A 27879-nucleotide genomic window follows, 5' to 3' on the forward strand; every position below is an offset into this window, starting at 1 on the left:
TTAAAGTCGGCGAGAAACGCCGGGTTAAGACCCCCATCCTAAGCCCAATTCCTGCCCTTCCGCTACCTTCGGACGCTTCTCGATCCAGGAGAGGACGTACGGCTTCCAGCCCAGGTCGCTGTAGTCGGTGTAAACCATCCCACATCGGGAGACGGTAGCCGGAGAGGCGACTGCCAGATTCTCCACTTCAAACAAGAGCGAAACCTGCAGAAAACATCCCATCAGATGTGACAGGGAGCCAAATGAAAGTGAAGACAGGAGGGGAACGGACAAGCAACGTAAATGAACAAGAAATGAACAAGGTAGAAAAGGAAAATAAAAAAAAATTGGAATGTGCAGAGATAGATGAGCTCACGAAAGAATTAAAAGAGAAAGAAGAATCTGAATATGTATTTATATGTTTATATGTTGCTAAATACATACCTATTTCCCTGGCTCAGCTGATAAAGGAGGAGAACCTTGTGGCTTAGTGGTTAACACATCTGCCTAATATGTAATACAGCCCAGGTTCGAATCCCAGTTAAGGGTATGGCTAGCTGATGAGAGCTAAATAGCTTGAAATAGATCTATACTAGTCTCCCTTTATTTATTTATTAGCACAAATACAACACAAATGTAACAAAGGCAACAGTAAAAATAATGGCTTTCTGTCTGGATGGTCTCTTGTGACGAGCCGATGGACAGAGAATGGAAGCAGTAGGCTTCCTCCCATATTTGGGCACACCAGGGGTTGTGACACTAAATACATACACACACACACTCACACACACACACAGATACACACACACACACAAACACACATACACACACACACACACACATATATATATATAGTTTAGTTATATAGTTATATAGTTATATAGTTATATAGTTATATAGTTATATAGTTATATAGTTATAGAGTTATAGAGTTATAGAGTTATATATATAGTTATATATATATAGTTATATATATATATAGTTATAGTTACAAAAGACGCATACGTACGGATAAAAAGAATCACAACAGATATGTAAATAAGTGCTATGCGTTGCAAAGATGTGGAGTTTGCATAAACAAAATAAAAACGTTTTTTTAAAAAAAGAAATGGAAAATAAAACTCAACGGGGTCGAGGCCCAAAGAGAGGGGGAGGGGGGAAAAAGGGAAACGACATCCACAAAAGGAAATTAGCCGAAAAGGAGGACAGAAATAACGGGAGATGGGAAAGAAAAACTTGGGGAGAGAGATACTCAATTTTTTTTAAAAAAAATCTATCGAAAAGTGAGAGGGGAAACTACAGAAGATGCCAGACACATAAAAAGGAGAAAAAGGGACAAGAAAGTTTAGAAATAGGAGAACAGTAGAATGACGGGATTCAGTAGAAAGAAATATCGTAAACAAGGTAAAAATATGTTTTAATTAGAATATGGGGGAAATATATGAAGAGCCTGAAAGCTGTGAAATAATTAGGCTATGCCGATTATAGAAAACTTGAAAAATGTGAAGATTCACGTTGTTAACGGAAACTAGATGGAGAAGAAATGATCGCGTGTTTCTTTTCTAAAGAGAAAGAGAAAATTATATTGTTTGTACACGTTAAAAAAACTAGAAATTGGCAAAGAGGAGAAGAAAAATAGGGCTAAAATTGGAAACAACGGAAATAGAATGTAAAATGAATGGTGGTTTTTGGTGGGAAGGTTAAGCGGCGAATTCGGACAACACAAAAGAATTTTTATTATGTAACAAAAATAAATAACTTTTTTTTAAAAAAAAGGAGCGGGGGGGGGGGGGAGAAGAGAAGAGAGGATAGCGGGGTCTTTAACATACCTGCTCAGGCATGGCGATCCTCTCCCCGTTGATGAGCGTGAGGACTTTGTTATCATCCATGACCGAATTCATGCTCTCGATCCACAGCGTGTCAACCGGCCCGTCGAAAAGGATCCATTTCTCGTCCGGTTTCTCGTCTGCGAGAAAGAGCAGGGATGTCAGCCGGACCGCGCGAGGGACAGGAGGAGACCCCCGTGTATCCCACTCACCCGTTGGGGGGTCTCACGCGCCAGGAAACGGACATGCTCGGGGCCGTAGCAAGAGAAGGAAGGGCCCAGCCCCAGCACGCCGAGGGGGACGTCCGTTCCACTGATTCATTAAGAGAATCGCAGTGTCGGAAGGGGCCTTGGAGGTCTTCTAGTCCAACCCCCTGCTCAAGCAGGGAGGGGACACCGCTGTACCTGCGCAGGCCGTCCTCATGACGCTGGAGAGAATGCCGTCCGTCCACTCGTTGGTGCTGAGGTTGTACTCCCCGTACAGCTCGCCCAGGGACACCGCTTTGGGGTTCAGAGGGAACTCCTGGGGGGATGAAGAGGAAGAGGAGGAGGAAGCTGGAGTCAGAAGCAGGCAAGAGCCGCCCACAGCCCCCAGGCTGCCCCTCTCCCACCTTCCCCTCACCTCAAGGGAGGCCAACCGACCCGCAGACGTTCCTGGCCAAGTGGGGAAAAAGGGTGGAAGGAAAAAGGAGGATGGAAGGGAGCGAAGGAGGGAAGGAGAGAGGGAGGGAGGGAGAAAAGGAGGGAGGGAGAGAGAGGAGAAGGAGGAAGAGAGGGGAGAGGGGGACAGAAGGGATGGATGGATGGCCTGGAGGCAAGGAAGGAGAGAGGAAGTAAAAGGGAGGAGAGAGACAGAGGAAGAGAGGGAGGGACGAAAGGAGAGAGGGAGGGAAAGAAAGGTTGGATGGATGGAAGGCAGGGAGGGAGGAAAGGAGAGAGGGAGGGAGAGTGGAAAGGAGGGATGAAGGAATGGATGGATGGATGGCAGGGAGGGACGGAGGGAGAGAGGGAGGCAAGGAAGGAGTGAAAGGAAAGAGGGAGAAAAAGAGGGAGGGGAGAGAGGGAGGGTGGGAGGGAGAGGGGAAAGAAGAGATGAAGGGATGGATGGATGGATGGAAGGCAGGGAGGAAAGGAGGGGAGGGAGAGAGAGAGAGAGGGAGGGAGGGAGGAGAGAGACAGAGGAAGAGAGGGAGGGAGGAAAGGAGAGAGGGAGGGAAAGAAAGGTTGGATGGATGGAAGGCAGGGAGGGAGGAAAGGAGAGAGGGAGGGAGAGTGGAAAGGAGGGATGAAGGAATGGATGGATGGATGGCAGGGAGGGACGGAGGGAGAGAGGGAGACAAGGAAGGAGTGAAAGGAAAGAGGGAGAAAAAGAGGGAGGGGAGAGAGGGAGGGTGGGAGGGAGGGAGAGGGGAAAGAAGAGATGAAGGAATGGATGGATGGATGGAAGGCAGGGAGGGAGGAAAGGAGCGAGGGAGAAAAAGAGGGAGGAGAGAGGCAGAGGAAGGGAGGGAGAGGGGAAAGAAGGGATGGATGGATGGATGGCAGGGAGGGATGGAGGGAGAGAGGGAGGCAAGGAAGGAGTGAAAGGAAAGAGGGAGAAAAAGAGAGAGGGGAGAGAGGGAGAGTGGAAGGGAGGGATGAAGGAATGGATGGATGGAAGGCAGGGAGGGAGGGAGGAAAGGACGGAGAGAGAGGAGAGAGGGGGACAGAAAAGGATGGATGGATGGATGGCCTGAAGGCAAGGAAGGAGAGGGATAAAAAGGGAGGAGAGAGAGGAAGAGAGGAAAGCAGGAAAGGAGAGAGGGGGAAGAAAGGTTGGATGGATGGAAGGCAGGGAGGGAGGAAAGGAGCGAGGGAGAAAAAGAGAGAGGGGAGAGGCAGAGGAAGGGAGGGAGAGGGGAAAGAAGGGATGGACAGATGGATGGCAGGGAGGGATGGAGGGAGAGAGGGAGGCAAGGAAGGAGTGAAAGGAAAGAGGGAGAAAAGAGAGAGGGGAGAGAGGAGAGTGGAAGGGAGGGATGAAGGAATGGATGGATGAAGGCAGGGAGGGAGGGAGGAAAGGACGGAGGGAGAGAGAGGAGAGGGGACAGAAAGGATGGATGGATGGATGGCCTGAAGGCAAGGAAGGAGAGGGATAAAAAGGGAGGAGAGAGACAGAGGAAGAGATGAAGGGAGGAAAGGAGAGGGGGGAGAAAGGTTGATGGATGGAAGGCAGGGAGGGAGGGAGGAAAGGAAAAAGGGAGAAAAAGAGAGAGGAGAGAGGCAGAGGAAGGGAGGGAGAGGGGAAGAAGGGATGGACAGATGGATGGCAGGGAGGGACGGAGGGAGAGAGGGAGGCAAGGAAGGAGTGAAAGGAAAGAGGGAGAAAAAGAGGGAGGGGAGAGAGGAAGGGAGGGAGGGAGAGGGGAAAGAAGGATGAAGGAATGGATGGATGGATGGAAGGCACGGAGGGAGGGAGGAAAGGAGAGGGGGAGGGAAAGAAGGAGGGAGAGGGGAAGAAGAGATGAAGGAATGGATGGATGGATGGAAGGGAGGGAGGAAGGGAGGGAAGGAGAGGGAGAGGAGGGATGGAGGGAAGGCGCAGGGTCTCCGGCGACTCACCCGGACCAGGTTGAAGGCGGGGTCCCCGCTCTTGTGGAGGCTGCAGAGGGTGGCCTGCAGGGCCTCCAGGTGATGGTTTTGCCGCTGCCGGTGTTGCCCACGATCATGGAGGAGTGGCGGGAGTTCTTGGTCCTCGAAGAGCTGGATGACCTTCATCATGGTGAAGGGGATGACCTGGAGCCCCATCTCCCGCAGCTCCCCCTCCAGCACCTCCTTCAGCTGCGGGGGGAAGGAAGGGAAAGGGGGAGAGAGAGAGAGAGAGAGAGAGAGAGAGAGAGAGAGAGAGAGAGAGAGAGAGAGAAAGGAAGGAAGGAAGGAAGGATGGAAGGAAGGGGCAGCAGGGAAGGAGATAGAAAAGAGGAACAAAGGAATGAAGGAAGGAAAAGAAAGAGGGAAGGGAAGGAAGAGAGAGAGAGAGAGAAAGAAAAAAGGAATGAAAGGAAGGAGGAAGGAAGGAGATGGAAGAATGAAAGAAGGAAGGGAAGGAGGGAGGGAGAGAGAAAGAGAAGAAAGAAAGAGAGAGAGAAAGAAAGAAGGAAGAAAGAGGGAGGAGGTAGAAAAAAGGAATTAAAGAAAGGGAGGAAGAAAGGAGATACAAAAGAGGAATGAAAGAAAGGAGGGAGGAAGGAGGGAGGGAGGAAGGAAGAAGACAGAAAAGAGGAATGAAAGAAGAAGGAAGGAAGGGAAGGAGGGAGGGATGAGAGAGAGAGAAAGAGAAAAGAGAGAAAGAGGGAGAGGATAGAAAAAAGGAATGAAAAGGGAGTGCGGAAGAAGGGAGGAAGGAGATATAAAAGATGAATGAAAGAAAGGAGGAGGGAAGAGAAGGAAGGAGGAAGATAGAAAAGAAGAATGAAGAAGAAGGAAAGGAGGGAGGGATGAGAGAGAAAAGAGAGAAGAAAGAGAGAGAGAAAGAGGGAGGAGATAGAAAAAAAGAATGAAAGGAAGTACGGAAGAAGGGAGGAAGGAGATACAAAAGAGGAATGAAAGAAAGGAGGGAGAGAGGAGGAAGGAAGGAAGAAGATAGAAAGAGAGAGAAGGAAGGAAGGAAGGAAGGAGGAGGGATGAGAGAGAGAAAAGAAATGAGGAAGAAAGAAAGAGAGGAAAAGAGGAGGAGATAGAAAAAAAGGATGAAAGGAAGTGCGGAAGAAGGGAGGAAGGAGATACAAAAGAGGAATGAAAGAAAGGAGGGAGGAAGAAGGAAGGAGTCAGAAAGAGAGGAAGGAAGGAAGAAGATAGGAAAAGAGGAATGAAAGTAGGAAGGAAGGGAAGGAGGTTGGGGGAGAGAGAGAGAAGAAAGAAAAGAAAAAAAAGAAAGAAAGAAAGAGGAGGAGATAGAGAAGAGGAAGGAAAGAAGGAAGGAAGGAAAGGAGGAAGGAAAGAAGGAAGGGCATCCTTGAGACTGGCAGAAGACGTCCCTCTGCCCCTGGGAGGGTCCGCATAGCTCCCCCTCCCCCCTCTCGAGACCCCTGCTCCTATTACAGCCTCTCCCCAGAGGAGGGTGGGGGTCCGGCAAGGGAGGGGTACGTGGCGGTGGGGGGGGGCGCAGCTGACCTTGCCGTAGTCAATGACGGGGCACTCGATGCCCGGAAGAGGTCCTGGGTGATGGCGTTGAAGAGCGGGACGTCCCCGGAAGTCAGCTTGGCGATGTTCATGTCCTTCATGGCCATGAGGAGAACCTGCAAACCAGCGGAGGGAAAAGTCAAGGTCCAAGTCCTCATGAAGGAGGCCCCTGGGGGGTTCTCCATCCTTCAGGCCGGGACTGTCCCAATTTTTTTTTTTTTAATTTCAAAAATCCAATGGGAGTTTTTTTTTTTCTTTGAAAACATTTCGCTTCATCCCAGAAGCTTCTTCAGTTCTAGCGGAAGGTCCCCAACTGAGGAGAGGAGAGGAGAGGGAGAGGAGAGAGAGGAGGAAAGAGAAGAGAGAGAGGAGAACAGGGGAGAGGAGAGGAGAGGAGAGGAGAGAGAGGAGGAAAGAGAGGAGAGGAGGGGAGGAGAGGGAGAGGAGAGAGAGGAGGGAAAGAGAAGAGAGAGAGGAGAACAGGGGAGAGGAGAGGAGAGAGAGGAGGAAAGAGAGGAGAGGGAGGAGAGGAGAGGAGAGGAGAGAGAGGAGGAAAGAGAGAGGAGGGAGAGGAGAGAGACAAGAGCAGGGGAGAGGGGAGGAGGAGGGAGAGGAAAGAGAGGAGGAGAGAGAGGAGAGAGAGGAGAGGAGAGGGGGAGGAGAGGAGAGGGAGGAGAGGAGAGGGAGGAGAGAGAGGAGGAGAGAGAGAGGAGGGAGAGGAGAGAGACAAGAGCAGGGGAGAGGGGAGGAGAGGGGAGGAGAGAGCAGAGGCAGAGCAGAAGCGACTGGGAGCTCACTGGCCCCTCGGAAAATGAGAAGGAACAGAGGGAGGGAAAGCGGGAAGGAGTAAATGAAGGAGAAAGGGAAGAAAGGAAGGAATCAGGGAGAAAGTGAAAGATGAAGGAAGGAAGGAAAGATAGAGGGAAGGAAGGTGGGAGGAAGGGAGAGAGGAAGGGAGAGAGGGAGGAAGGAAGGAAGGAAAGAAGGGAAAGAAGGAAGGAAGGAAAGAAGGAAAGAAAGAAGAAAGGAAAAGAAAGAAGGAAGGAAAAAAGAAGGAAGAAAGGAAAGAAAGGAAGAAAGAAAGAAGGAAGGAAAGAAAGGAGGAAGGAAAGAAAGGAGGAAGGAAAGTAGGAAAGAAGGAAGAAAAATGTGAAGGAAAAAAGGAACAGAAGGAGGGAAAGAGGGAAGGAGAGAGGGAAGAAAGGAAGGAATCGAGGAGGAAGAGAAAGAGGAAAGAAGGAAAGAAAGAGAGGGAAGGAATGAGGAGGAAGGAAAGAAGGGAAGGACTGAAATAGAAAGGGAGAGAGGAAGGAAGGAGATAGAAAAGAGGAAGGACTGTCACAAAATGGCCCCAAAGGAATGTCGTAAAATGAGACAAACCCCATTGAGCAAACATCGCCGCTCAGCAATGGAAACGTTGCCCCCCACTCGCGGTCGTAAAGCCGAGGACTTCCTTCAGCGGCCTCAGAGGAGCTCCACCGGGCCCCTCTGCCTCCCTCCCTCCCACCCACCCTGGCAGCGCCCTCTCCCCCCAGCCCACCTCTTCGTCCGAGAGGTCCGGGCGCACCCGGCGCTTCTTCCCGGCGTAGCGCAGGAGGGAGGTGAGCGCCCGCAGGCCGAAGTCGTAGTGGTCCTGCTTGGAGAGCTGCTGCACGGCCAGAGAGTAGAGGGTGTAGACCTTCTTGGCCAAGAGCTGGGATGGAGAAGAGAAGCTGGAGGACATCTCCCCGGGGTCTGAGCCTCGGCTACCCACCATCCCCGCCCCACAAGAGCCTCCCGCCCGGATACCTTGCAGTTGTTGAAGCCTTCCCCGAAAAGGATGATCTCGGCGATGAGGGTGGAGTCCGGCACCACCATGAGATGGGCCGGAACATGGACTTCAGGTTGTCCGGCAGTTCCGTGCGCCCAGCGTAGCCTGCCAAGGCACCCCGGGGAAGAGGAGGTCAGCAGGAGGCAAGGGGGCAGCCGTAGGGAAGTTGTCTACAAGCTGGGCCGCTTTCAGAGGGTTGGACTACAACTCCCAGAATCCCCCAGCCAGCATTTGGGAGACATAGATACAGTTCAGGGTTAAATATAATCAGATTTTTCTTCTGATTGCTCTGAAAACTATTTTTTTTCCAATCTTGGCTCCTTTATAACTCGTGGACTTCAATTCCCAGAATTCCTCAGCCAAGATGGGGAACGATGACCCCTTTATGACTCGTGGACTTCAATTCCCAGAATTCCTCAGCCAAGATGGGGAACGATGACCCCTTTATGACTCGTGGACTTCAATTCCCAGAATTCCTGAGCCAAGATGGGGAACGATGACCCCTTTATGACTCGGGGACTTCAATTCCCAGAATTCCTCAGCCAAGATGGGGAACGATGACCCCTTTATGACTTGTGGACTTCAACTCCCAGAATTCCTCAGCCAAGATGGGGAACGATGACCCCTTTATGACTTGGGGACTTCAATTCCCAGAATTCCTCAGCCAAGATGGGGAACGATGACCCCTTTATGACTTGGGGACTTCAATTCCCAGAATTCCTCAGCCAAGATGGGGAACGATGACCCCTTTATGACTTGGGACTTCAATTCCCAGAATTCCTGAGCCAAGATGGGGAACGATGACTCCTTTATGACTCGTGGACTTCAACTCCCAGAATTCCTCAGCCAAGATGGGGAATGATGAGCCCTTTATGACTTGTGGACTTCAACTCCCAGAATTCCTCAGCCAAGATGGGGAACGATGACCCCTTTATGACTCGTGGACTTCAATTCCCAGAATTCCTCAGCCAAGATGGGGAACGATGACCCCTTTATGACTCGTGGACTTCAATTCCCAGAATTCCTGAGCCAAGATGGGGAACGATGACCCCTTTATGACTCGGGGACTTCAATTCCCAGAATTCCTCAGCCAAGATGGGGAACGATGACCCCTTTATGACTTGTGGACTTCAACTCCCAGAATTCCTCAGCCAAGATGGGGAACGATGACCCCTTTATGACTTGGGGACTTCAATTCCCAGAATTCCTCAGCCAAGATGGGGAACGATGACCCCTTTATGACTTGGGGACTTCAATTCCCAGAATTCCTCAGCCAAGATGGGGAACGATGACCCCTTTATGACTTGTGGACTTCAACTCCCAGAATTCCTCAGCCAAGATGGGGAACGATGACCCCTTTATGACTCGGGGACTTCAATTCCCAGAATTCCTCAGCCAAGATGGGGAACGATGACCCCTTTATGACTCGTGGACTTCAATTCCCAGAATTCCTGAGCCAAGATGGGGAACGATGACCCCTTTATGACTCGGGGACTTCAATTCCCAGAATTCCTCAGCAAGATGGGGAACGATGACCCCTTTATGACTTGTGGACTTCAACTCCCAGAATTCCTCAGCCAAGATGGGGAACGATGACCCCTTTATGACTTGGGGACTTCAATTCCCAGAATTCCTCAGCCAAGATGGGGAACGATGACCCCTTTATGACTTGGGGACTTCAATTCCCAGAATTCCTCAGCCAAGATGGGGAACGATGACCCCTTTATGACTTGGGGACTTCAATTCCCAGAATTCCTGAGCCAAGATGGGGAACGATGACTCCTTTATGACTCGTGGACTTCAACTCCCAGAATTCCTCAGCCAAGATGGGGAATGATGAGCCCTTTATGACTTGTGGACTTCAACTCCCAGAATTCCTCAGCCAACATGGGGCCCTTTGAACCATGCTGGCACGGGAATTCTGGGAGCTGAAGTCCACGAATCATATTCCCCACCCCGGCCTCAGGTGGTCACTTCTGGTGCTCATGCAGGCCCGAAGCCATCCCTCCCGCCCCATGCCTTCCTGTCTGGGGGAATTCTGGGAGTTGAAGTCCACCCCTCTTAAATTTGCCGCGATTAAAGCCGTCTCCCCCCCCCGTCAGATCCCACCAGGTCCCACCTGGGTTCATGGTGATGAAGATGCCACAGGACCACACCAGGTTGATCTCGTGGCCTTCGAAGGTGAAGCGGGTCATGTTGGCCGCCAGGGCGGACAGGATGGAGAGGATCTGCTGGGCCACCACCGAGAGGACCTCAATGTTGATGCGGTTGAATTCGTCAAAGCACCCCCAGGCGCCCGTCTGCGGGAGAGGGGGGGGGATAAAAGCAGGGGGGGGGGGTCAGCCGGGATCCACCCAGGATCAACCAGGGTCTCCAACCTGCTCTAAGACTTGTGGACTTCAACTCCCAGAATCCTCCAGTCAGCCATCTTGACCGGGGAATTCTGGGAGTTGAGGTTCATACAATTTAAAAGCCACACAGTTTGAAAAATGCTGTTCTAGGACAGGGGTGTCCAACCTTGTCTGCTCTAAGACTTGTGGACTTCAACTCCCAGAATCCTCCAGTCAGCCATCTTGACCAGGGAATTCTGGGAGTTGAGGTTCATGCAATTTAAAAGACACACAGATTGAAAAATGCTGTTCTAGTCCAACCTTGGCTGCTCTAAGACTTGTGGACTTCAACTCCCAGAATCCTCCAGTCAGCCATCTTGACCGGGGAATTCTGGGAGTTGAGGTTCATGCAATTTAAAAGCCACACAGATTGAAAAATGCTGTTCTAGGACAGGGGTGTCCAACCTTGTCTGCTCTAAGACTTGTGGACTTCAACTCCCAGAATCCTCCTGTCCGCCATCTTGACTGGGGAATTCTCCAGTCAAGATGGCTGGAGTCAAAATGGCAGACTGGAGAATTCTGGGAGTCGAAGTCCATAGGTCTTAAAATATGCCAAGGTTGAAAATATGTCGTATCCGTATCGGTCGCTAATTGTGAGGCGATAACAAGGCTTCCAAGTTTTCCTCCTAAGGAAGAGTTGTTTTAAGACCAAAAAATGTCCACAAAATTAATCCAGACCCAAGTAGTCCTCAACTTACGACCATTCATTTAGTGACCATTTGAAGTGGGAACGGATTGCAAAAAAGCGACTTTTTTTCACACTTACAACCATCGCGGCCTCACTTGTGGTCACGGGATCAAAATTCAGACGCTTGGCTGCTGACTCGTATTTATGACGGTCGCAGTGTTCCGGGGGGGAGGGGGTGTCACACAATCCCCTTTTGCAGTCAACAGGGGGGAGCCCGATTCGTTTAACGACCATGCTGCTAACTGAAAAATTGGATCAAACAAACAGAGTTTTGCTCCACGTTATGTCCTTTCCGGATACCGTTGCTAAGTGAATCAACTGCAGGGATTCACTTAACTGCGGTATCCGGAAAGGACGTAACATGGAGCCAAACCCGTTTGATCGATTGATCCAATGTATCGGCCGCCCATCTTACCGCGGGGTGACGACACTTTGCCGCTGCCTTGCTTAGCGACAGAAATCTGGTCGTTAAGTCAAGGACCGCCCTGTAAGAGACTCACCTGGGCAAGTCCGGAGTACATGCGCCCCATGGACTTGTAGTCCAGGCCCTCCGAGCAGTTCACCACGATCACGTACATGCCCAGCGCCTTGCCCAGATCCTTCACGGTCTCCGTCTTGCCGGTGCCCGCGGGGCCCTTCGGGGACCCTCCTCGGTGGAGGTGGAGAGCCGTGGTCAGCGTCATGTAGCATCTGAGGAGGGGAACAAAATCACAAGGGCTCAATGACCCAGCTGTCTTGTCCTTCACTGCTGGCTGTCCTCGACTTACAACCCTCCATTAAGTGACCACAATTAGAGCGGGGCGGTGGCCTAGAGGTGGCACTCTCGCCTCACATTAAGGAGGCTGCGAATCCGATCCCGGATGGAGGCAGATATTTCTCTCTCTTTGGGCACGTCGAAAAAATATCTGCCGAACAAAACTCCTCATTGGCAACAGGGAAGGGCAGCGGGCCAGTAAACATTCAGCTTCATTCAGTTGTCCAGACTCCTCCCCGCAAGGGATTACGGGGTTTTTAAAAGAGGATGATTTAGTGACCACAATGGCAACAATACTGGACAAAGCGATTTACGACCGTTTTTCACACTTACGACCATTGCAGTGATCAAAATTCAGACGCTCAACAACGAGCTTGTATTGACGACGGCTGCAGCGTCCCCCCACTCATGTCCTCCCACCTCCACAGGAGTCCGAAAGCCCCCAAGTCAAGCTCATCCCCTCCAGCCCTCCCCCCTACCGCAGGGCACCTGTCAGTCAGAGGGGTGATGACCAGCCGGCCGGAGTTCCCCAGATACTCGTAGCCGTAAGCGAACTGAGTATTGGTCTGCCGGATCACGCAATCGTCCAAATCCTGCCGAGAAAAGGAAGTTGGGTGGTTTCCTTGCGGGCATTTCGTGACCCGACTAGGGAACGTCATCAGGAATGTGGGGGTGTCCTTGGTGTTCTCTGAGCTGGGTGGTTTTCTTGCAGACGTTTCATGAGCCAGCTAGGGAGCATCATCAGTGCTCGAAGGGAGTGGGGTTTGCGGAGGAGAGGAGGAGAAGGAGGAAGACGACGATGACGACGACTGTGGTGTTCTCTAAGCTGGCTTATTTTATTATAGACATTTCACGACCCAGCTAGGGAATATAATCAGTGCTACGAGGGATTGGGGTTTGTGAGGAGGAGAAGGAAGAGGAGGAGGAGGAGGAATGTGGGGTCCTTGGTGCTCTCTGAGCTGGCTTATTTTCTTGCAAACATTTCATGAGCCAGCTAGGTAACATCATCAGTGCTAGAAGGAGTGGGATTTGCGGAGGAGAGGAGGAGGAGGAGAGGAGGAGGAGGAGGAAGAGGAGGTGGAGAAGGAGGAGGAGGAGAATGACTGTGGTGCTCTCTAAGATGGCTTATCTTATTGTAGACATTTTATGAGCCAGCTAGGGAACATCATCAGTGCTAGAAGGGAGTCGGGTTTGTGGAGAGGAGGAGGAGGAGGAGGAGGAGGAGGACGACGACGACGACGACGACGACGACGACGACTGTGGTATTCTCTAAACTGCCTTATCTTATTGTAGACATTTCATGAGCCAGCTAGGTGGAGAGGAGGAGGAGGAGGAGGAGGAGGAGGAGGAGGAGGAGGAGGAGGAGGAGGAGGAGGAGGAGGAGGAGGAGGACCACGACGACGACCACGACGACGACTACTACTGTGGTATTCTCTAAACTGGCTTATCTTATTGTAGACATTTCATGAGCCAGCTAGGTGGAGAGGAGGAGGAGGAGGAGGAGGAGGAAGAGGAGGAGGAGGACGACGACTACTACTGTGGTATTCTCTAAACTGGCTTATCTTATTGTAGACATTTCATGAGCCAGCTAGGTGGAGAGGAGGAGGAGGAGGAGGAGGAGGAAGAGGAGGAGGAGGACGACGACTACTACTGTGGTATTCTCTAAACTGGCTTATCTTATTGTAGACATTTCATGAGCCAGCTAGGTGGAGAGGAGGAGGAGGAGGAGGAGGAGGAGGAGGAGGAGGAGGAGGAGGACGATGACGATGACGACAACGACAATGACTGTGGTATTCTCTAAGATGGCTTATCTTATTGTAGACATTTCATGAGCCAGCTAGGTAACGTCATCAGTGCTAGAAGGGAGTGGGGTTTGTGGAGAGGAGGAGGAGGAGGAAGAGGAGGAGGAGCAGGAGCAGGAGCAGGAGAATGACTATGGTATTCTCTAAGCTGACTTATCTTATTGTAGACATTTCATGACCCAACTAGGTAACGTCATCAGTGCCAGTGCATTGAAGGAGGCTCCCCTGGAGAGTCAGCCTCCTACCAGCTGAGTGACATCCGCCCCAGAGCTGAGAGACAGTCCTTTGGGGCTCGAAATCCCCTGTGGCTCTATGCATGTCCAGCAGGGGCAGCGGCACCCAAGGCTGGAGATAAAAGCCCAGCGCACCAGCGTGCGGCCCATTCGCTCCAGCAGAGGGCAGCAGCGGGACCTCGCCAACGCCACCGGGTGGCATCGCACGCCAATGGGGGCGCACACGCTCCCCCCCCCCACTCCCCGCTCCTCACCTTCTCCCAGTAGAGGCGCAGCTGGCTCAGCCACTCGAAGGACGTCACATCGACCAAGCCGCTCTTGTACAGCTTCTCTATAACGTCCCGGGCGTGGACCTCCACCGTCACCAGCGCCACGATCTTCAAGCGCATGATTTTGGTCAGGCTGCCCCGGATGGCCTCCGAGTATTTGTTGAGCATGGAGACCTGATCCCCGCCCACACGAAACAACACAAAACATATTTCAGTTAACGGTTCCGAGGCCTGGGTAGAGCTTTCCAAATCCAGCTGCAGTCTACCTTAACAATTCTTTCATGGGGTTGTAGAGGGAAACCGGCTTAGGGGGTGATACTGTATACCCCCCTCCACCCTCGCTGGCGAGAAGGAAACGCTAGATCCTGCAAAGGCCTATAGTCTGGGGGTAGATACAGGGAGTCCTCGACTTACGACCTGCTGTGTAGCATGACATTTCTGTTGCTAAGCGAGACAGTTGCTGAGTGACGTCGCGCCCCGTTTGACCACTTTTCTTCCCACGGTTGTTAAGTGAATCGCTGCGGTCGATATGTGAGTCACGCGGTTGTTAAGTGAATCAGGCTCCCTACCGTTGACTTTGCTTGGGGGAAGGTTTGGCAACTGACTCATATGTATGACGGTCGCAGTCCGTCATAAATGATCGCAAAAGTCAAGGAGAAATCCAGATTCACTTAGCAACCGTAGCCAGAAAGGTCGTACAATGAGGAAAGATTCCTTTAACAACGGTCTGACTTAGCAACAGAAATTCTGGGCCTGAAATTGTATTATATTGGATTATAAGTTGCGCTCGACTTACGACCACAGTTCAACCCAAAATGTCCATTGCTAAGCAGGACAGTTGTTAAGTGACGTCAGCCCCATTTTACCACTTTTCTTGCCCCCCGTTGTTAAGTGAATTGCTGCAGTCTATAAGTGAGTCACGCGGTTGTTAAGTGAATCCGTCTCCCTCAGGGACTTGGCTTGTCGGAAGGTCGCCAAAGAGGATCGTGTTACCCCGGGGGGAATGCTGCAGCTGTCATAAATATGAGTCGTTTGCCAAGCGTCCGAATTGTGACCGTGTGACCCTTGGAAATGCTGCCACGGTCGTAAGTGTGAAAAACGGTCCTAAGCCACTTTTTTCCAGTGCCGTCGTAATTTTGAACGGTCATTCCATCACCTTCGTTTAACAACCCCATAACGACCCCATAATCCCTTGTGTGGGTGGAGTTTTGGGCAACTGAATGGAGCTGAATATTTTATTGGCCGGATGCTATCCCTGTCACCAGTATGGAGTTTTATTCGGCAGATATATTCTCATTCTGCCCATAGAGGGAAAAATATCCACCTCTACCGAGGATCGAACCCACTGCCTCCTGAGGGTGAGGTGAGAGCTCCGCCCCTGGGCACACCCCTCTGAATGGTCGCTAAATAAACCGTTGTAAATCGAGGACTTCCTGTCCTGTCAGGGTGGGCTCTGCGCTCGGGACTGCGGGGGGGAGAACCTCACCTGCTTCTTTTTCATCGCTTTGAGATACTTCTTATCACCTCGTTCCTTACAGGTGGCCAAGCACTTGCTCACGTCAGTCGTCCACTGGATCTGGCTCGCGGTGATCACCATCTGGCGGAAGTTGCCAAGGGGGGGGGAATCGGCTCACGGATGCTCATTTGGGGAGGGGGGAAGAAGGCAGGAGACCCACCACCCCATTCCTCAGCTGGATCTGTGGTGCCGAGGGAAGGGGGCAGAAGGAAACGACCCCCCGCTTGGACGTCTCTGCTCAACGTCAACATTTCAAGGACTCATGGGGAACGTCCAGCGAAGTGGGGTTCACGGGAGACTCCGGTTACAGCTGTGGGGGGGGGAGAGAGTCCACCCCATAAAGATCCCTCCCTCCCTTCATCTTCCTCTTTTGGCCCACGATCATCCTACAGGCAGGATAGGGACCTAAACACCAGAGTGGGCAGCAACATGGAAGAAGACCAGGACGTCCCACCAAGAAAAGATGGGGTACCCGGCCATATCGGGGCTCGCCATCTGCTCGGCATCTGCCAGGATACCCCACAGACTCCATGTGACCTCTTGGCCCGGCTCTGCGTCCTCACCTGTCCCGGCCATTCCTTCACCCATTTGTCCCTCTTGGTCAACATCTTCTTCAAGGCCAGTCGGCAGTTGCGTAGCACTTCCCTCAACGTCCAGCGCATGGCCCTCTCCACGTCGCACAGCCAGTCCTGGGACACATATGATGCTCGGTCACAACGGAGGAGTCTCCCAGGACCACCCCCGCCACGCCACCCTTATGGGACAGTCCGGTGGAGAAGCAGGGAACTCCCATGGACTGGCACCGCCAACCCAGTAAGAGGCATGATCTGGGTAGCCAGAAAGTCATGGGGATGACGGACAGAAGACCAAGAAAGGGATTCCAGGGCACCACCTTGAGCTCCAAGCAAGCTCTCATCCAGCAAGGACGAGCAGACCAGAGAGAGAGAACGTGATGGGCCACAGGTCTACATGGTGTTTGACGCCAGGTGGCATCTTCAACATTATCAAATGATCCCATGCTGAAGCCAAGGAGAAGCTGCTCACCTCCACGGGTCCTTCCAGCAGAACAGGGTGGGTGAAGTCTACGTATTCGCCATCCAGAGAGAACATGCCGACGGCTTCGGACCGTTGAGTGGTCCCAATCTGAGCGGGGAAAGGAGAAGCAGTTGTCTCCACCGGTGTCCTATCATCTCCTGACCTTTGGGCTTGCTCACCAAAAGTGCCAAGCCCAAGCAGAATTCTGACTACCAATCACCCACAGCGTGACGTGGAAAGGAAAAGGAGGAGCCACCATCGTTATCATCATCGTTGGAGTTGGAAGGGACCTTGGAGGTCTTCTATTTAGCCCAACCCCCTTGTTCAACCAGGAGACCCTACTGCGCCATTCTAGACAAACAAGGCTGTTGAGTCTCTACTTAAATGCCTCCAGTGATGGAGCATCCACAACTTCTGGTGGCAAGGTGAATTGTCCTCACTGTCAGGACGTTTCTCCTAGTTTGTTCTAGACCGAAGAACGTCTTAGTTCTTCGGTCTAGAACCTCTTAGAAACCAAAGAGATCCGGACAGGAGACCGCGGTCTTCCGTGAGCCACACCTTCTGAATTTTGAGGCACTTAATGTTGTCAAAGCACTTCTTGAGGTGGGGTTGGACAGCCTCCGGGTTACGGGACTGGCCCAAGATCTCCAGGAGGTCATCGTTGGAGAGGAAGTAGAAACGGGGAAAGATATGACGCTTGGTCTCCAAGTACATGTCAAGGGACTTCTGGATGTCTTCTAAGGCATTGTTCATTTCAACCAGTTTGTCCAGGAGTCCTGCAGGGAGGAGAAGCACAGAAGAGCCCTAAGTGTCTCCTTGGTCCTGGCCAAGGAACCTGCTCCCCTCGGAGGTCTCAGAATCCCCAAGGCCTCCTACGACCTTCTTCCTATCTCCAGAGAACCTAGAAAAGTTGGCCACAAAGCAGACTGGGCTTCTTCCCCTGAGGTCCACCGTGACAGAAACGAGGAGCAAACCACCTGGGTAATGAGTAGCCCGAAGAGCATTGTTGTCCTTCACAAAGCGGTCCATGATGGTCTTCCAGCTGCTGTTGATGTTGTCGAAGGACGACGATTCCCCGGGCAGCTGCTTGCGGATGTCTTCCCCCAAGAAGATGTTCTGGAGATGAAGGAGAGACGAGACACATCTGGATTTGTAAAGCACGAGGCCCTTTCGTGGGAAGGGTTAAGGCGGGTCGGATTTGCTTCCCCTTTCAATATTGCTCATCGCCACAACAGTGGTCTACTACCCCACCAAAGGGCCGATGGAGGGAAGGAGGACCTCACCTCCAGGTACATCCACTGCCGCTGGACGGTCAGTAACATCTCGATCACCTCCAGGATGAGCGAGAGGCAGCGTTCCCACCGGTCCACGTCCTTCTCGAACGGCTTCACAAAACGGGACGCCTTCATGGTGGACAGGGCCACCTGATTGTCATCCAGAGCCTGGAAGACCTCCTCCGTTCCTCTGAAGAAAGAGAGACTTTCTGAGCGCAGGGCCTCAAAGAAGACCAAGGAGCAGAGGACTCCTGAGTCAGATCTGGACCACTGCTCTCCCCGCCCTAGACCCCCGTTATGGACTTCACCCAAGTTCGGTCAGATAAAGATATATTACGCAATTCTACTTTCCCCCTTTCCACTCCCGAGATTCTGGAACTCGCTTGGATCTCAGAAGGCATTTTAACGAGGATACTAGAGCTTGAACCTCCCTTGAACCAAATTCGGAGAGGACCAAGGACACCAGAGAAGGGTTCACCCAGTAGATTGTGAAGTCCGGGCAGGAGACAAGGCAGCCTTTAGCTACCTTATCTCAGTCCGAACCTATTGAACCTTGGATGATGGTAATCCCACCGCATGGAATTCCTTCCAGAAGCCAACATGGCCACTGTAGCTTCTGTGGACAAAAGATCCCCAGTTCTACACTCAGTTCTGTGGACAGAAGAACCCCAGTTCTACACTCAGTTCTGTGGACAGAAGACCCCCAGTTCTACACTCAGTTCTGGGGACAGAAGACCCCCAGTTCTACACTCAGTTCTGTGGACAGAAGACCCCCAGTTCTACACTCAGTTCTGTGGACAGAAGACCCCCAGTTCTACACTCAGTTCTGTGGACAGAAGACCCCCAGTTCCACACTCAGTTCTGTGGACAGAAGACCCCCAGTTCTACACTCAGTTCTGTGGACAGAAGAACCCCAGTTCTATATTCAGTTCTGGGGACAGAAGACCCCCAGTTCTACACTCAGTTCTGGGGACAGAAGACCCCCAGGTTACAAGACCCTTGCACCCCTAACCCTTTAGAAAAAAAACCCCTAGGGGTGTTCAAACTTGACAGCTTTAAGACTTGTGGACTTCAACTCCCAGAATTCCTCCTCTCGCTCTTCACCTTGATGATGGGCGGACGGGCGGGGTTAGGGAGCTGGAACCGGTTCTAAACGGCCCTGTAGAGTTGTGGGACCTCTTCCGTAGAAGAGGTTAGAACTGGCAGGAACCCACCCCTGTAGGCTTGTGAGGCGTGCACCTCGTTGGAGAATGTGATTTATGACACAGACGGAGGGGAGGGAAGGAGCAGGGGTAAAGACCTACCTCACCCGGTGGTGTCCTTTCTCTTTGTAAGGCACAATGTCCAACGAGGTGACAGCCCAGGTCTTCGCGATGTTCTCAAGAGCCTGGGAGGAGAAGGACACGAGGGCAAGTCATCGCTTCGTTCTGAGCGCTTGCTGGTGCTCCTCAACGGGACACGCGAGAAGAGCTTCACGGAAGTCGAAGCGCCTCTCTGGGCTTCTGAAAGCCAGTCCTCAGGCTCTCCTCCGAAGAGAGGAGAGCTCGGTAGAGTCCACCGCCGGTCAACCGAGCAGAAGAGGAGGCTTACCTGCTCGATGGCCAGTTCCTTGGTGGCTGAGGAAGAAATCTCAGCAACCTTGTCCACGTGTTTGTCCAAGCCCAACTCGATGATGTTTTCCAGTCTGAAATCTTCAGCGTCTTGGTCGAAGGTCCGAAGGACCAAATCCTTCACCTGGTCCCAGTGTCTGCAGGGAACCAGACGTGAATGGAGGGATGGAAGATTCTGTCTCTGTCTGTCTGTCTGTCTCTATCATTATCTATCTATCTGTCTATCTGTCTATCCATTCATCCATCCATCTATTTATCTATCTATCCAATCTATCTACCTATCTATCTGTCTGTCTATCTGTCTATGTGTCTATCTGTCTAACTGTCTATCCATCCATTCATCCATCCATCTATTTATCTATCTATCCTATATCTATCTATTTATCTATCTATCCTATATCTATCTATCTATCTATCTATCTATCTATCTATCTATCTATCTATCTATCTATCTATCATCTTTATAGCTATTTTTCTTCCTTCCTTCCTATCTACCATGTCTCTATATCTCTGTCTGTCTGTCTGTCTGTCTGTCTGTCTGTCTGTCTATCTATCTATCTATCTATCTATCTATCTATCTATCTATCTATCTATCTATCTATCTATCTATCTTTCTCTTCCTTCTTATCTACCATCTCTCTCTATGTGTGTGTCTGTCTCTATCTCCATCCATCCATCCATCCATCCATCCATCCATCCATCCCTACCTACCAACCTACCTACTTCTCTATCTGTCTATTTTCCTTCCTTCCTTCCTACCATCTCTCTATATCTGTCTGTCTGTCTGTCTGTCTATCTATCTATCTATCTATCTATCTATCTATCTATCTATCTATCTATCTATCTATCTATCTATCTATCTATCTATCTATCTATCTATCTATCTATCTATCTATCTATCTATCTATCTATCAGTCTATCCATCCATCTATTTATCTATCTATCTATCATTATATCTATCTATCTATCTATCTATCTATCTATCTATCTATCTATCTATCTATCTATCATCTTTATAGCTGTCTATTTTTCTTCCTTCCTTCCTATCTACCATGGCTCTATATCTGTCTGTCTGTCTGTCTATCTATCTTTCTCTTCCTTCCTTCCTATCCACTATCTCTCTCTATGTGTGTCTCTCTCTATCTCCATCCATCCATCCATCCCTAGCTACCTACCAACCTATCTACCTACCTACCTACTTCTCTATCTATTTTCCTTCCTTCCTTCCTTCCTACCATCTCTCTATATCTGTCTGTCTGTCTGTCTGTCTATCTATCTATCTATCAGTCTGTCCATCCATCCATCCATCCATCCATCCATCCATCCATCCATCCATCCATCCATCCATCCATCCATCTATCTATCTATCTATCTATCTATCATCTTTATATCCGTCTATTTTTCTTCCTTCCTTCCTATCTACCATCTCTCTATTTGTCTGTCTGTCTTCCTTCCTTCTACCTTCTCTCTCTATGCGTGTCTCTTGTCTTTCTCTCTGTCTCCCTATCTATCCACCCACCCACCCACCCACCCAATTCCACCCATCCACCCATCCTTGGTCAAAGTTCTCCTGGGCCCAAGACCAGGTCAGTGTCCTTCAACCCGGCCACCCCGGGGACAGTGATTCCTGGCCAACGGAAGCCGCCTACCTCTCTCGCAAAGCTGGGTTCCTGAGGTCCGTGATCAAAGGCATGGTTCTCTTAAACTGCTCGATCTTGGCCTTGGAGGTGTCAATGATTTCCCAGTTCCGGTCCTTCGGTCACAAAAGAGGGTGGGATGGGGGGTTGAAACGCTCATTCAGTGACGAAAATGGGAAAGGATTTGATTTCTGGATTGGGGCTGCCAACGGTGGATGTCGGATGCCTCAACTTCCATTCAGTTGAGGGAGTTATGGATGCTCCCTGAGCTGGGTGGCTTTCTAGCAGACCCAACTAAGGAACATCACTGGTCCTAGAAGGGGAGGGGGCTGCAGAAAGGGAGAGGAGGGGGAGGGGGAGGAAGAGAAGAAAGGGAAGGAGGAGGAAGAGGAGGACTGTGGGGTCCTTGGTGCCCCCTGAGCTTCCTGGTTTTCTTGAAGACGTTTCATGACCCAACTAGGTGACATCATCAATACTAGAAGGGAGTGGGGTTTGGAGAGTTGGGGGTGGGGGTGGGAGGAGGAGGAAGAGGAGGGAGAGGAAGAGGAGGAGGACTGTGGGGTCCTTGGGTGGGTCTCTGAGCTGGGTGGTTTCCTTGCAGATGCTTCATGAACCAACGAGGGAACATCATCAGGGATGGAAGGAAGGAAGGAAGGAATGGAGGGAGGGAGGGAGAAAGAAAAGAAGGAAGAAGGGAGAAAGGAAGGGAGGGAGGAAGGAGGAGGATTGTGGGGTCCTTGGTGCTCTCTGAGCTTGGTGGTTTCCTTCCAGACATTTCATGGCCCAACTGGGGAACGACATCAGAGCTAGAAGGGAGGGGGGTTTCTGGAAAGGAGGGGGGAAGAGGAGAACTAGGGTTTTCGGAGGTTGGTGGTTTTCCCGCACACGTTTCATGGCCCAACTAGGGAACGACATCAGAGCTAGAAGGGAGGGGGGTTTGCTCTCGTTTCATAAACTGATTACTTGCTTCTTGGTAGGAATGTTCTTTTTTTTTAATTATTATTTTATTTTTATCAATTTCATATATACATTCACAATTATATGATCTCGTAACTGTTATTAATAATATGTATTTATAACAATTTTTCCCTACAGTTGACAATATACTTGAAGATTGCTTTCTTACCATCCCATAGATCCATCTTATCTTACAACGGTCCTACTTCTTCTTCCCTCCCTCCCTCTTTCCTTCCCTCGTTTCTTCTCTCCTACTCCCCTTCCTTCCCTCCCTCCTTCCCCTTCCCTCCTTCCTTCCTTCCCTCCTTTCTTCTCTCCTTCTCTCCTTCCTTTCCTCCTTCCTTTCCTCCTTCCTTCCCCCCTTCCTTCTCTCCTACATTCCCTCCTTCCCTCCTTTCTTCTCTCCTTCCTTCCCTCCTTTCTTCTCCTTCTCTCCTTCCTTCGCTCCTTCCTTCCCTCCTTGCTTCCCTCCCTCCCTCCCCTCCCTCCTTCCTACCCCCTTTTCTTCTCTTTCTTCTCTCCTTCCTCCCTTCCGGGATGATCATATATTTTAATTTTTTTTCCCATACTTCTTCTTCCCTCCCTCCCTCCTTCCTTCCCTCGTTTCTTCTCTCCTACTCCCCTTCCTTCCCTCCTTCCTTCCCTCCCTCCTTCCCCCTTCCCTCCTTCTCCCCTTCCCTCCTTTCTTCTCTCCTTCCTTTCCTCCTTCCTTCCCTCCTTCCTTCTCTCCTACATTCCCTCCTTGGTAGGAATGTTCTTGGTGGTCCTTTGACTCAATCCAGTTGACCTGGATTGGGCTGCAGTTGAGTGGGGAATCCCTCCCGCCTTCCTCACACCCCCTCCTCCCACTGAACTCTGAACCCAGGTCCAAGCGGGAAGCGGAAAAGACCCATCCTCTACAATCTCCCTTCTCCACGCTCCTGAACCGTCTCCCCTCTTTTCCCACCCCAACGCCGCCCGGGGCTCTCTTGCCTTCAGTTCCTTGCTAAGCTTGTTCAGCTTCCGGAAGAGTGCGAAGGCCGTGTTCTCCATCACCTCCGTCTTCAGGGTCTTGAAGCTCCCGTTCTTCCACTCCTCCCAGTGGACCTCCCATTCCTTCGTGATCTCCCAGACTTGTTGGATGTAATCCAGCTCCTGCCCGAAACCAGGAAAGACAAGCCCAGAGGTGAGACGGGAAGCCCGACCTTGGGATCGGAGATCTTCTCGAGAAGGTCGACGGCAGAAGGGTCCTCTCACCCTCTCCAGCTTCTGAAGGTCTTTGGAAGCCGGCTGGTCAATCTTGAAGATGCCCAGGTTGGAGCGCAGGGCGTTCTCCTCCTCCTTCATGGTGGCCAGCAACTGCCTCATGGCCAGGATCTGCTCCAGGGCAGCGTCGGCCGAGACGGCACTGGTGAAGGGACCTGCCGGTGGAGAAGAACAGAAGACCTGGATGACTTCCGTGCTTTCTCTGGGGGTGGCCGGCATATGGGCTGCGCCTACTTCTGACCCAACCACCTCTGCTTGTGAGAAGGCTGTGTGGGATCTCCCCTTTTCCTTTAGGAAGAGAAGATGAGTGGTGTATGTGGGGTGGAGGTGGTCAAAACAGGAATCAGGCTAGAATTCCTCTGTAATCACAAGCGAGTCTTTCAGCAATAAAGCAGTTTAGTTAGAAGATTCCTGCATGGAGACTTTCAGCAATAAAGCAGTTTAGTTAGAAGATTCCTGCACGGAGACTTTCAGAAATAAAGCGGTTTAGTTAGAAGATTCCTGCGCAGAGACTTTTAGCAATAAAGCAGATTAGTTAGAAGATTCCTGCACGGAGACTTTCAGAAATAAAGCGGTTTAGTTAGAAGATTCCTATGCATGGGCTTTCAGCAATAAAGCGGTTTAGTTAGAAGATTCCTGCACAGAGGCTTTTAGCAATAAAGTGGTTTAGTTAGAAGATTCCTATGCATGGGCTTTTAGCAATAAAGTGGTTTAGTTAGAAGATTCCTATGCATGGGCTTTTAGCAATAAAGTGGTTTAGTTAGAAGATTCCTATGCATGGGCTTTTAGCAATAAAGCGGTTTAGTTAGAAGATTCCTGCGCAGAGACTTTTAGCAATAAAGTGGTTTAGTTAGAAGATTCCTGCACGGAGACTTTCAGCAATAAAGCAGTTTAGTTAGAAGATTCCTGCGCAGAGACTTTTAGCAATAAAGCAGATTAGTTAGAAGATTCCTGCACGGAGACTTTCAGAAATAAAGCAGATTAGTTAGAAGATTCCTGCACGGAGACTTTCAGCAATAAAGCAGTTTAGTTAGAAGATTCCTATGCATGGGCTTTCAGCAATAAAGCGGTTTAGTTAGAAGATTCCTGCACAGAGGCTTTTAGCAATAAAGTGGTTTAGTTAGAAGATTCCTATGCATGGGCTTTTAGCAATAAAGTGGTTTAGTTAGAAGATTCCTATGCATGGGCTTTTAGCAATAAAGTGGTTTAGTTAGAAGATTCCTATGCATGGGCTTTTAGCAATAAAGCGGTTTAGTTAGAAGATTCCTGCGCAGAGACTTTTAGCAATAAAGTGGTTTAGTTAGAAGATTCCTGCACGGAGACTTTCAGCAATAAAGCAGTTTAGTTAGAAGATTCCTGCGCAGAGACTTTTAGCAATAAAGCAGATTAGTTAGAAGATTCCTGCACGGAGACTTTCAGAAATAAAGCGGTTTAGTTAGAAGATTCCTGCACAGAGACTTTCAGCAATAAAGCAGTTTAGTTAGAAGATTCCTGCGCAGAGACTTTTAGAAATAAAGCAGTTTAGTTAGAAGATTCCTGCGCGGAGACTTTTAGCAATAAAGCAGATTAGTTAGAAGATTCCTGCACGGAGACTTTCAGCAATAAAGCAGTTCAGTTAGAAGATTCCTGCACGGAGACTTTCAGAAATAAAGCGGTTTAGTTAGAAGATTCCTGCATGGAGACTTTCAGCAATAAAGCAGTTTAGTTAGAAGATTCCTGCGCAGAGACTTTTAGAAATAAAGCAGTTTAGTTAGAAGATTCCTGCACGGAGACTTTCAGCAATAAAGCTATTTCGTTAGAAGATTCCTATGCATGGGCTTTTAGCAATAAAGCGGTTTAGTTAGAAGATTCCTGCGCATTTAGCAATAAAGCAGTTTAGTTAGAAGATTCCTATGCATGGGCTTTTAGCAATAAAGCAGATTAGTTAGAAGATTCCTGCACGGAGACTTTCCGAAATAAAGCGGTTTAGTTAGAAGATTCCTGCGCAGAGATTTTTAGCAATAAAGCAGTTTAGTTAGAAGATTCCTGCGCAGAGGCTTTCAGCAATGAAGCAGTTTAGTTAGAAGATTCCTATCATGGGCTTTTAGAAATAAAGCGGTTTAGTTAGAAGATTCCTGCACGGAGACTTTTAGCAATAAAGCAGTTTAGTTAGAAGATTCCTGCACGGAGACTTTTAGCAATAAAGCAGTTTAGTTAGAAGATTCCTGCACGGAGACTTTTAGCAATAAAGCAGTTTAGTTAGAAGATTCCTATGCACGGGCTTTTAGCAATAAAGCAGATTAGTTAGAAGATTCCTGCACGGAGACTTTCAGAAATAAAGCGGTTCAGTTAGAAGATTCCTGCACGGAGACTTTCAGAAATAAAGCGGTTTAGTTAGAAGATTCCTGCGCGGAGACTTTTAGCAATAAAGCAGATTAGTTAGAAGATTCCTGCACGGAGACTTTCAGCAATAAAGCAGTTCAGTTAGAAGATTCCTGCACGGAGACTTTCAGAAATAAAGCGGTTTAGTTAGAAGATTCCTGCATGGAGACTTTCAGCAATAAAGCAGTTTAGTTAGAAGATTCCTGCGCAGAGACTTTTAGAAATAAAGCAGTTTAGTTAGAAGATTCCTGCACGGAGACTTTCAGCAATAAAGCTATTTCGTTAGAAGATTCCTATGCATGGGCTTTTAGCAATAAAGCGGTTTAGTTAGAAGATTCCTGCGCATTTAGCAATAAAGCAGTTTAGTTAGAAGATTCCTATGCATGGGCTTTTAGCAATAAAGCAGATTAGTTAGAAGATTCCTGCACGGAGACTTTCCGAAATAAAGCGGTTTAGTTAGAAGATTCCTGCGCAGAGATTTTTAGCAATAAAGCAGTTTAGTTAGAAGATTCCTGCGCAGAGGCTTTCAGCAATGAAGCAGTTTAGTTAGAAGATTCCTATCATGGGCTTTTAGAAATAAAGCGGTTTAGTTAGAAGATTCCTGCACGGAGACTTTTAGCAATAAAGCAGTTTAGTTAGAAGATTCCTGCACGGAGACTTTTAGCAATAAAGCAGTTTAGTTAGAAGATTCCTATGCACGGGCTTTTAGCAATAAAGCAGATTAGTTAGAAGATTCCTGCACGGAGACTTTCAGAAATAAAGCGGTTCAGTTAGAAGATTCCTGCACGGAGACTTTCAGAAATAAAGCGGTTTAGTTAGAAGATTCCTGCGCGGAGACTTTTAGCAATAAAGCAGATTAGTTAGAAGATTCCTGCACGGAGACTTTCAGCAATAAAGCAGTTCAGTTAGAAGATTCCTGCACGGAGACTTTCAGAAATAAAGCGGTTTAGTTAGAAGATTCCTGCATGGAGACTTTCAGCAATAAAGCAGTTTAGTTAGAAGATTCCTGCGCAGAGACTTTTAGAAATAAAGCAGTTTAGTTAGAAGATTCCTGCACGGAGACTTTCAGCAATAAAGCTATTTCGTTAGAAGATTCCTATGCATGGGCTTTTAGCAATAAAGCGGTTTAGTTAGAAGATTCCTGCGCATTTAGCAATAAAGCAGTTTAGTTAGAAGATTCCTATGCATGGGCTTTTAGCAATAAAGCAGATTAGTTAGAAGATTCCTGCACGGAGACTTTCCGAAATAAAGCGGTTTAGTTAGAAGATTCCTGCGCAGAGATTTTTAGCAATAAAGCAGTTTAGTTAGAAGATTCCTGCGCAGAGGCTTTCAGCAATGAAGCAGTTTAGTTAGAAGATTCCTATCATGGGCTTTTAGAAATAAAGCGGTTTAGTTAGAAGATTCCTGCACGGAGACTTTTAGCAATAAAGCAGTTTAGTTAGAAGATTCCTGCACGGAGACTTTTAGCAATAAAGCAGTTTAGTTAGAAGATTCCTATGCACGGGCTTTTAGCAATAAAGCAGATTAGTTAGAAGATTCCTGCGCAGAGACTTTCAGCAATAAAGCGGTTTAGTTAGAAGATTCCTATGCATGGGCTTTTAGCAATAAAGCGGTTTAGTTAGAAGATTCCTGCATGGAGACTTTCAGAAATAAAGCGGTTTAGTTAGAAGATTCCTGCGCAGAGACTTTTAGCAATAAAGCGGTTTAGTTAGAAGATTCCCATGCATGGGCTTTCAGCAATAAAGCAGTTTAATTAAAAGATTCCCGTGCAGAAGCTTTCAGAAATAAAGCAGTTTAACTGGATCTTCACAGATGGGCGTGGTCTTTCGCGCCTGACAGGAGCAGCCCTCTTCGGTTCCCCTAACCCGAATGGGGCTTCCTCTTGAAGAACAAGAGACACCAACTCGAAGTTCTCAACCCTACCGTTTTCCTACAAAACCCAGAAGAGAACCAGCCCAGCCCGCTCTCCCGTAAGGAGCCAAAGACTGGTTAAAGAGAAGGCCCGTCTTCTCCTTCGTCCTCAGGATGGGACGTGGGCCGAGAGGGAGAAGAGGACTAAGCCCCCGAGAGACCCACCATTCACGTCAAAGTCCTGGAGGAGAGTTTGGGCCTTCTTCTTGAAGTCGTCCGCGCAGTGGATCAGGCCCGTCTTGAACTTCTCCTTGTGCTTCTTCAACATGGTTTCGCTGTCCAGGAGGCATTGTTGGAAGGCCAGCCACTCCGAATTCAGGTCACCCAGCAGCTGCAGCACCTGGCGGGACGGGAAACCGAGCGGCGTTGAGCACAAAAAAAGGTGGGGGCCAGCAGAGAGAAGCATCAGAAAATTGTGGCGG

The 27879-nt window shown here is 49.6% G+C and overlaps 1 protein-coding gene across 1 annotated transcript in view; it reads right to left on the minus strand.

Annotated features, from left to right (window-relative positions):
• DNAH2 (dynein axonemal heavy chain 2) overlaps positions 1-27879 on the minus strand; it is a 170464-nt gene that overhangs the window by 80837 nt on the left and 61748 nt on the right. Inside the window, 27 exon segments of the mRNA XM_087715030.1 lie at positions 67-204; positions 1809-1945; positions 2210-2327; positions 4406-4467; positions 4470-4536; positions 4538-4624; positions 5957-5994; positions 5997-6081; positions 7506-7658; positions 7754-7824; positions 7827-7880; positions 9895-10075; positions 11354-11543; positions 12097-12200; positions 13897-14085; positions 15398-15508; positions 15991-16116; positions 16472-16570; positions 17021-17238; positions 17440-17578; positions 17746-17926; positions 19041-19123; positions 19327-19483; positions 20996-21099; positions 22913-23074; positions 23177-23340; positions 27623-27797. Coding sequence (XP_087571156.1) covers positions 67-204; positions 1809-1945; positions 2210-2327; positions 4406-4467; positions 4470-4536; positions 4538-4624; positions 5957-5994; positions 5997-6081; positions 7506-7658; positions 7754-7824; positions 7827-7880; positions 9895-10075; positions 11354-11543; positions 12097-12200; positions 13897-14085; positions 15398-15508; positions 15991-16116; positions 16472-16570; positions 17021-17238; positions 17440-17578; positions 17746-17926; positions 19041-19123; positions 19327-19483; positions 20996-21099; positions 22913-23074; positions 23177-23340; positions 27623-27797 — 3393 coding nt within the window.

This window comes from Thamnophis sirtalis, unplaced genomic scaffold (genome assembly GCF_051295495.1).
Source record: "Thamnophis sirtalis isolate CommonGarterSnake01/CBP01778 unplaced genomic scaffold, rThaSir2_p1.2 scaffold_4, whole genome shotgun sequence".
In the NCBI taxonomy this organism is placed as follows: Eukaryota; Metazoa; Chordata; class Lepidosauria; order Squamata; family Natricidae; genus Thamnophis; species Thamnophis sirtalis.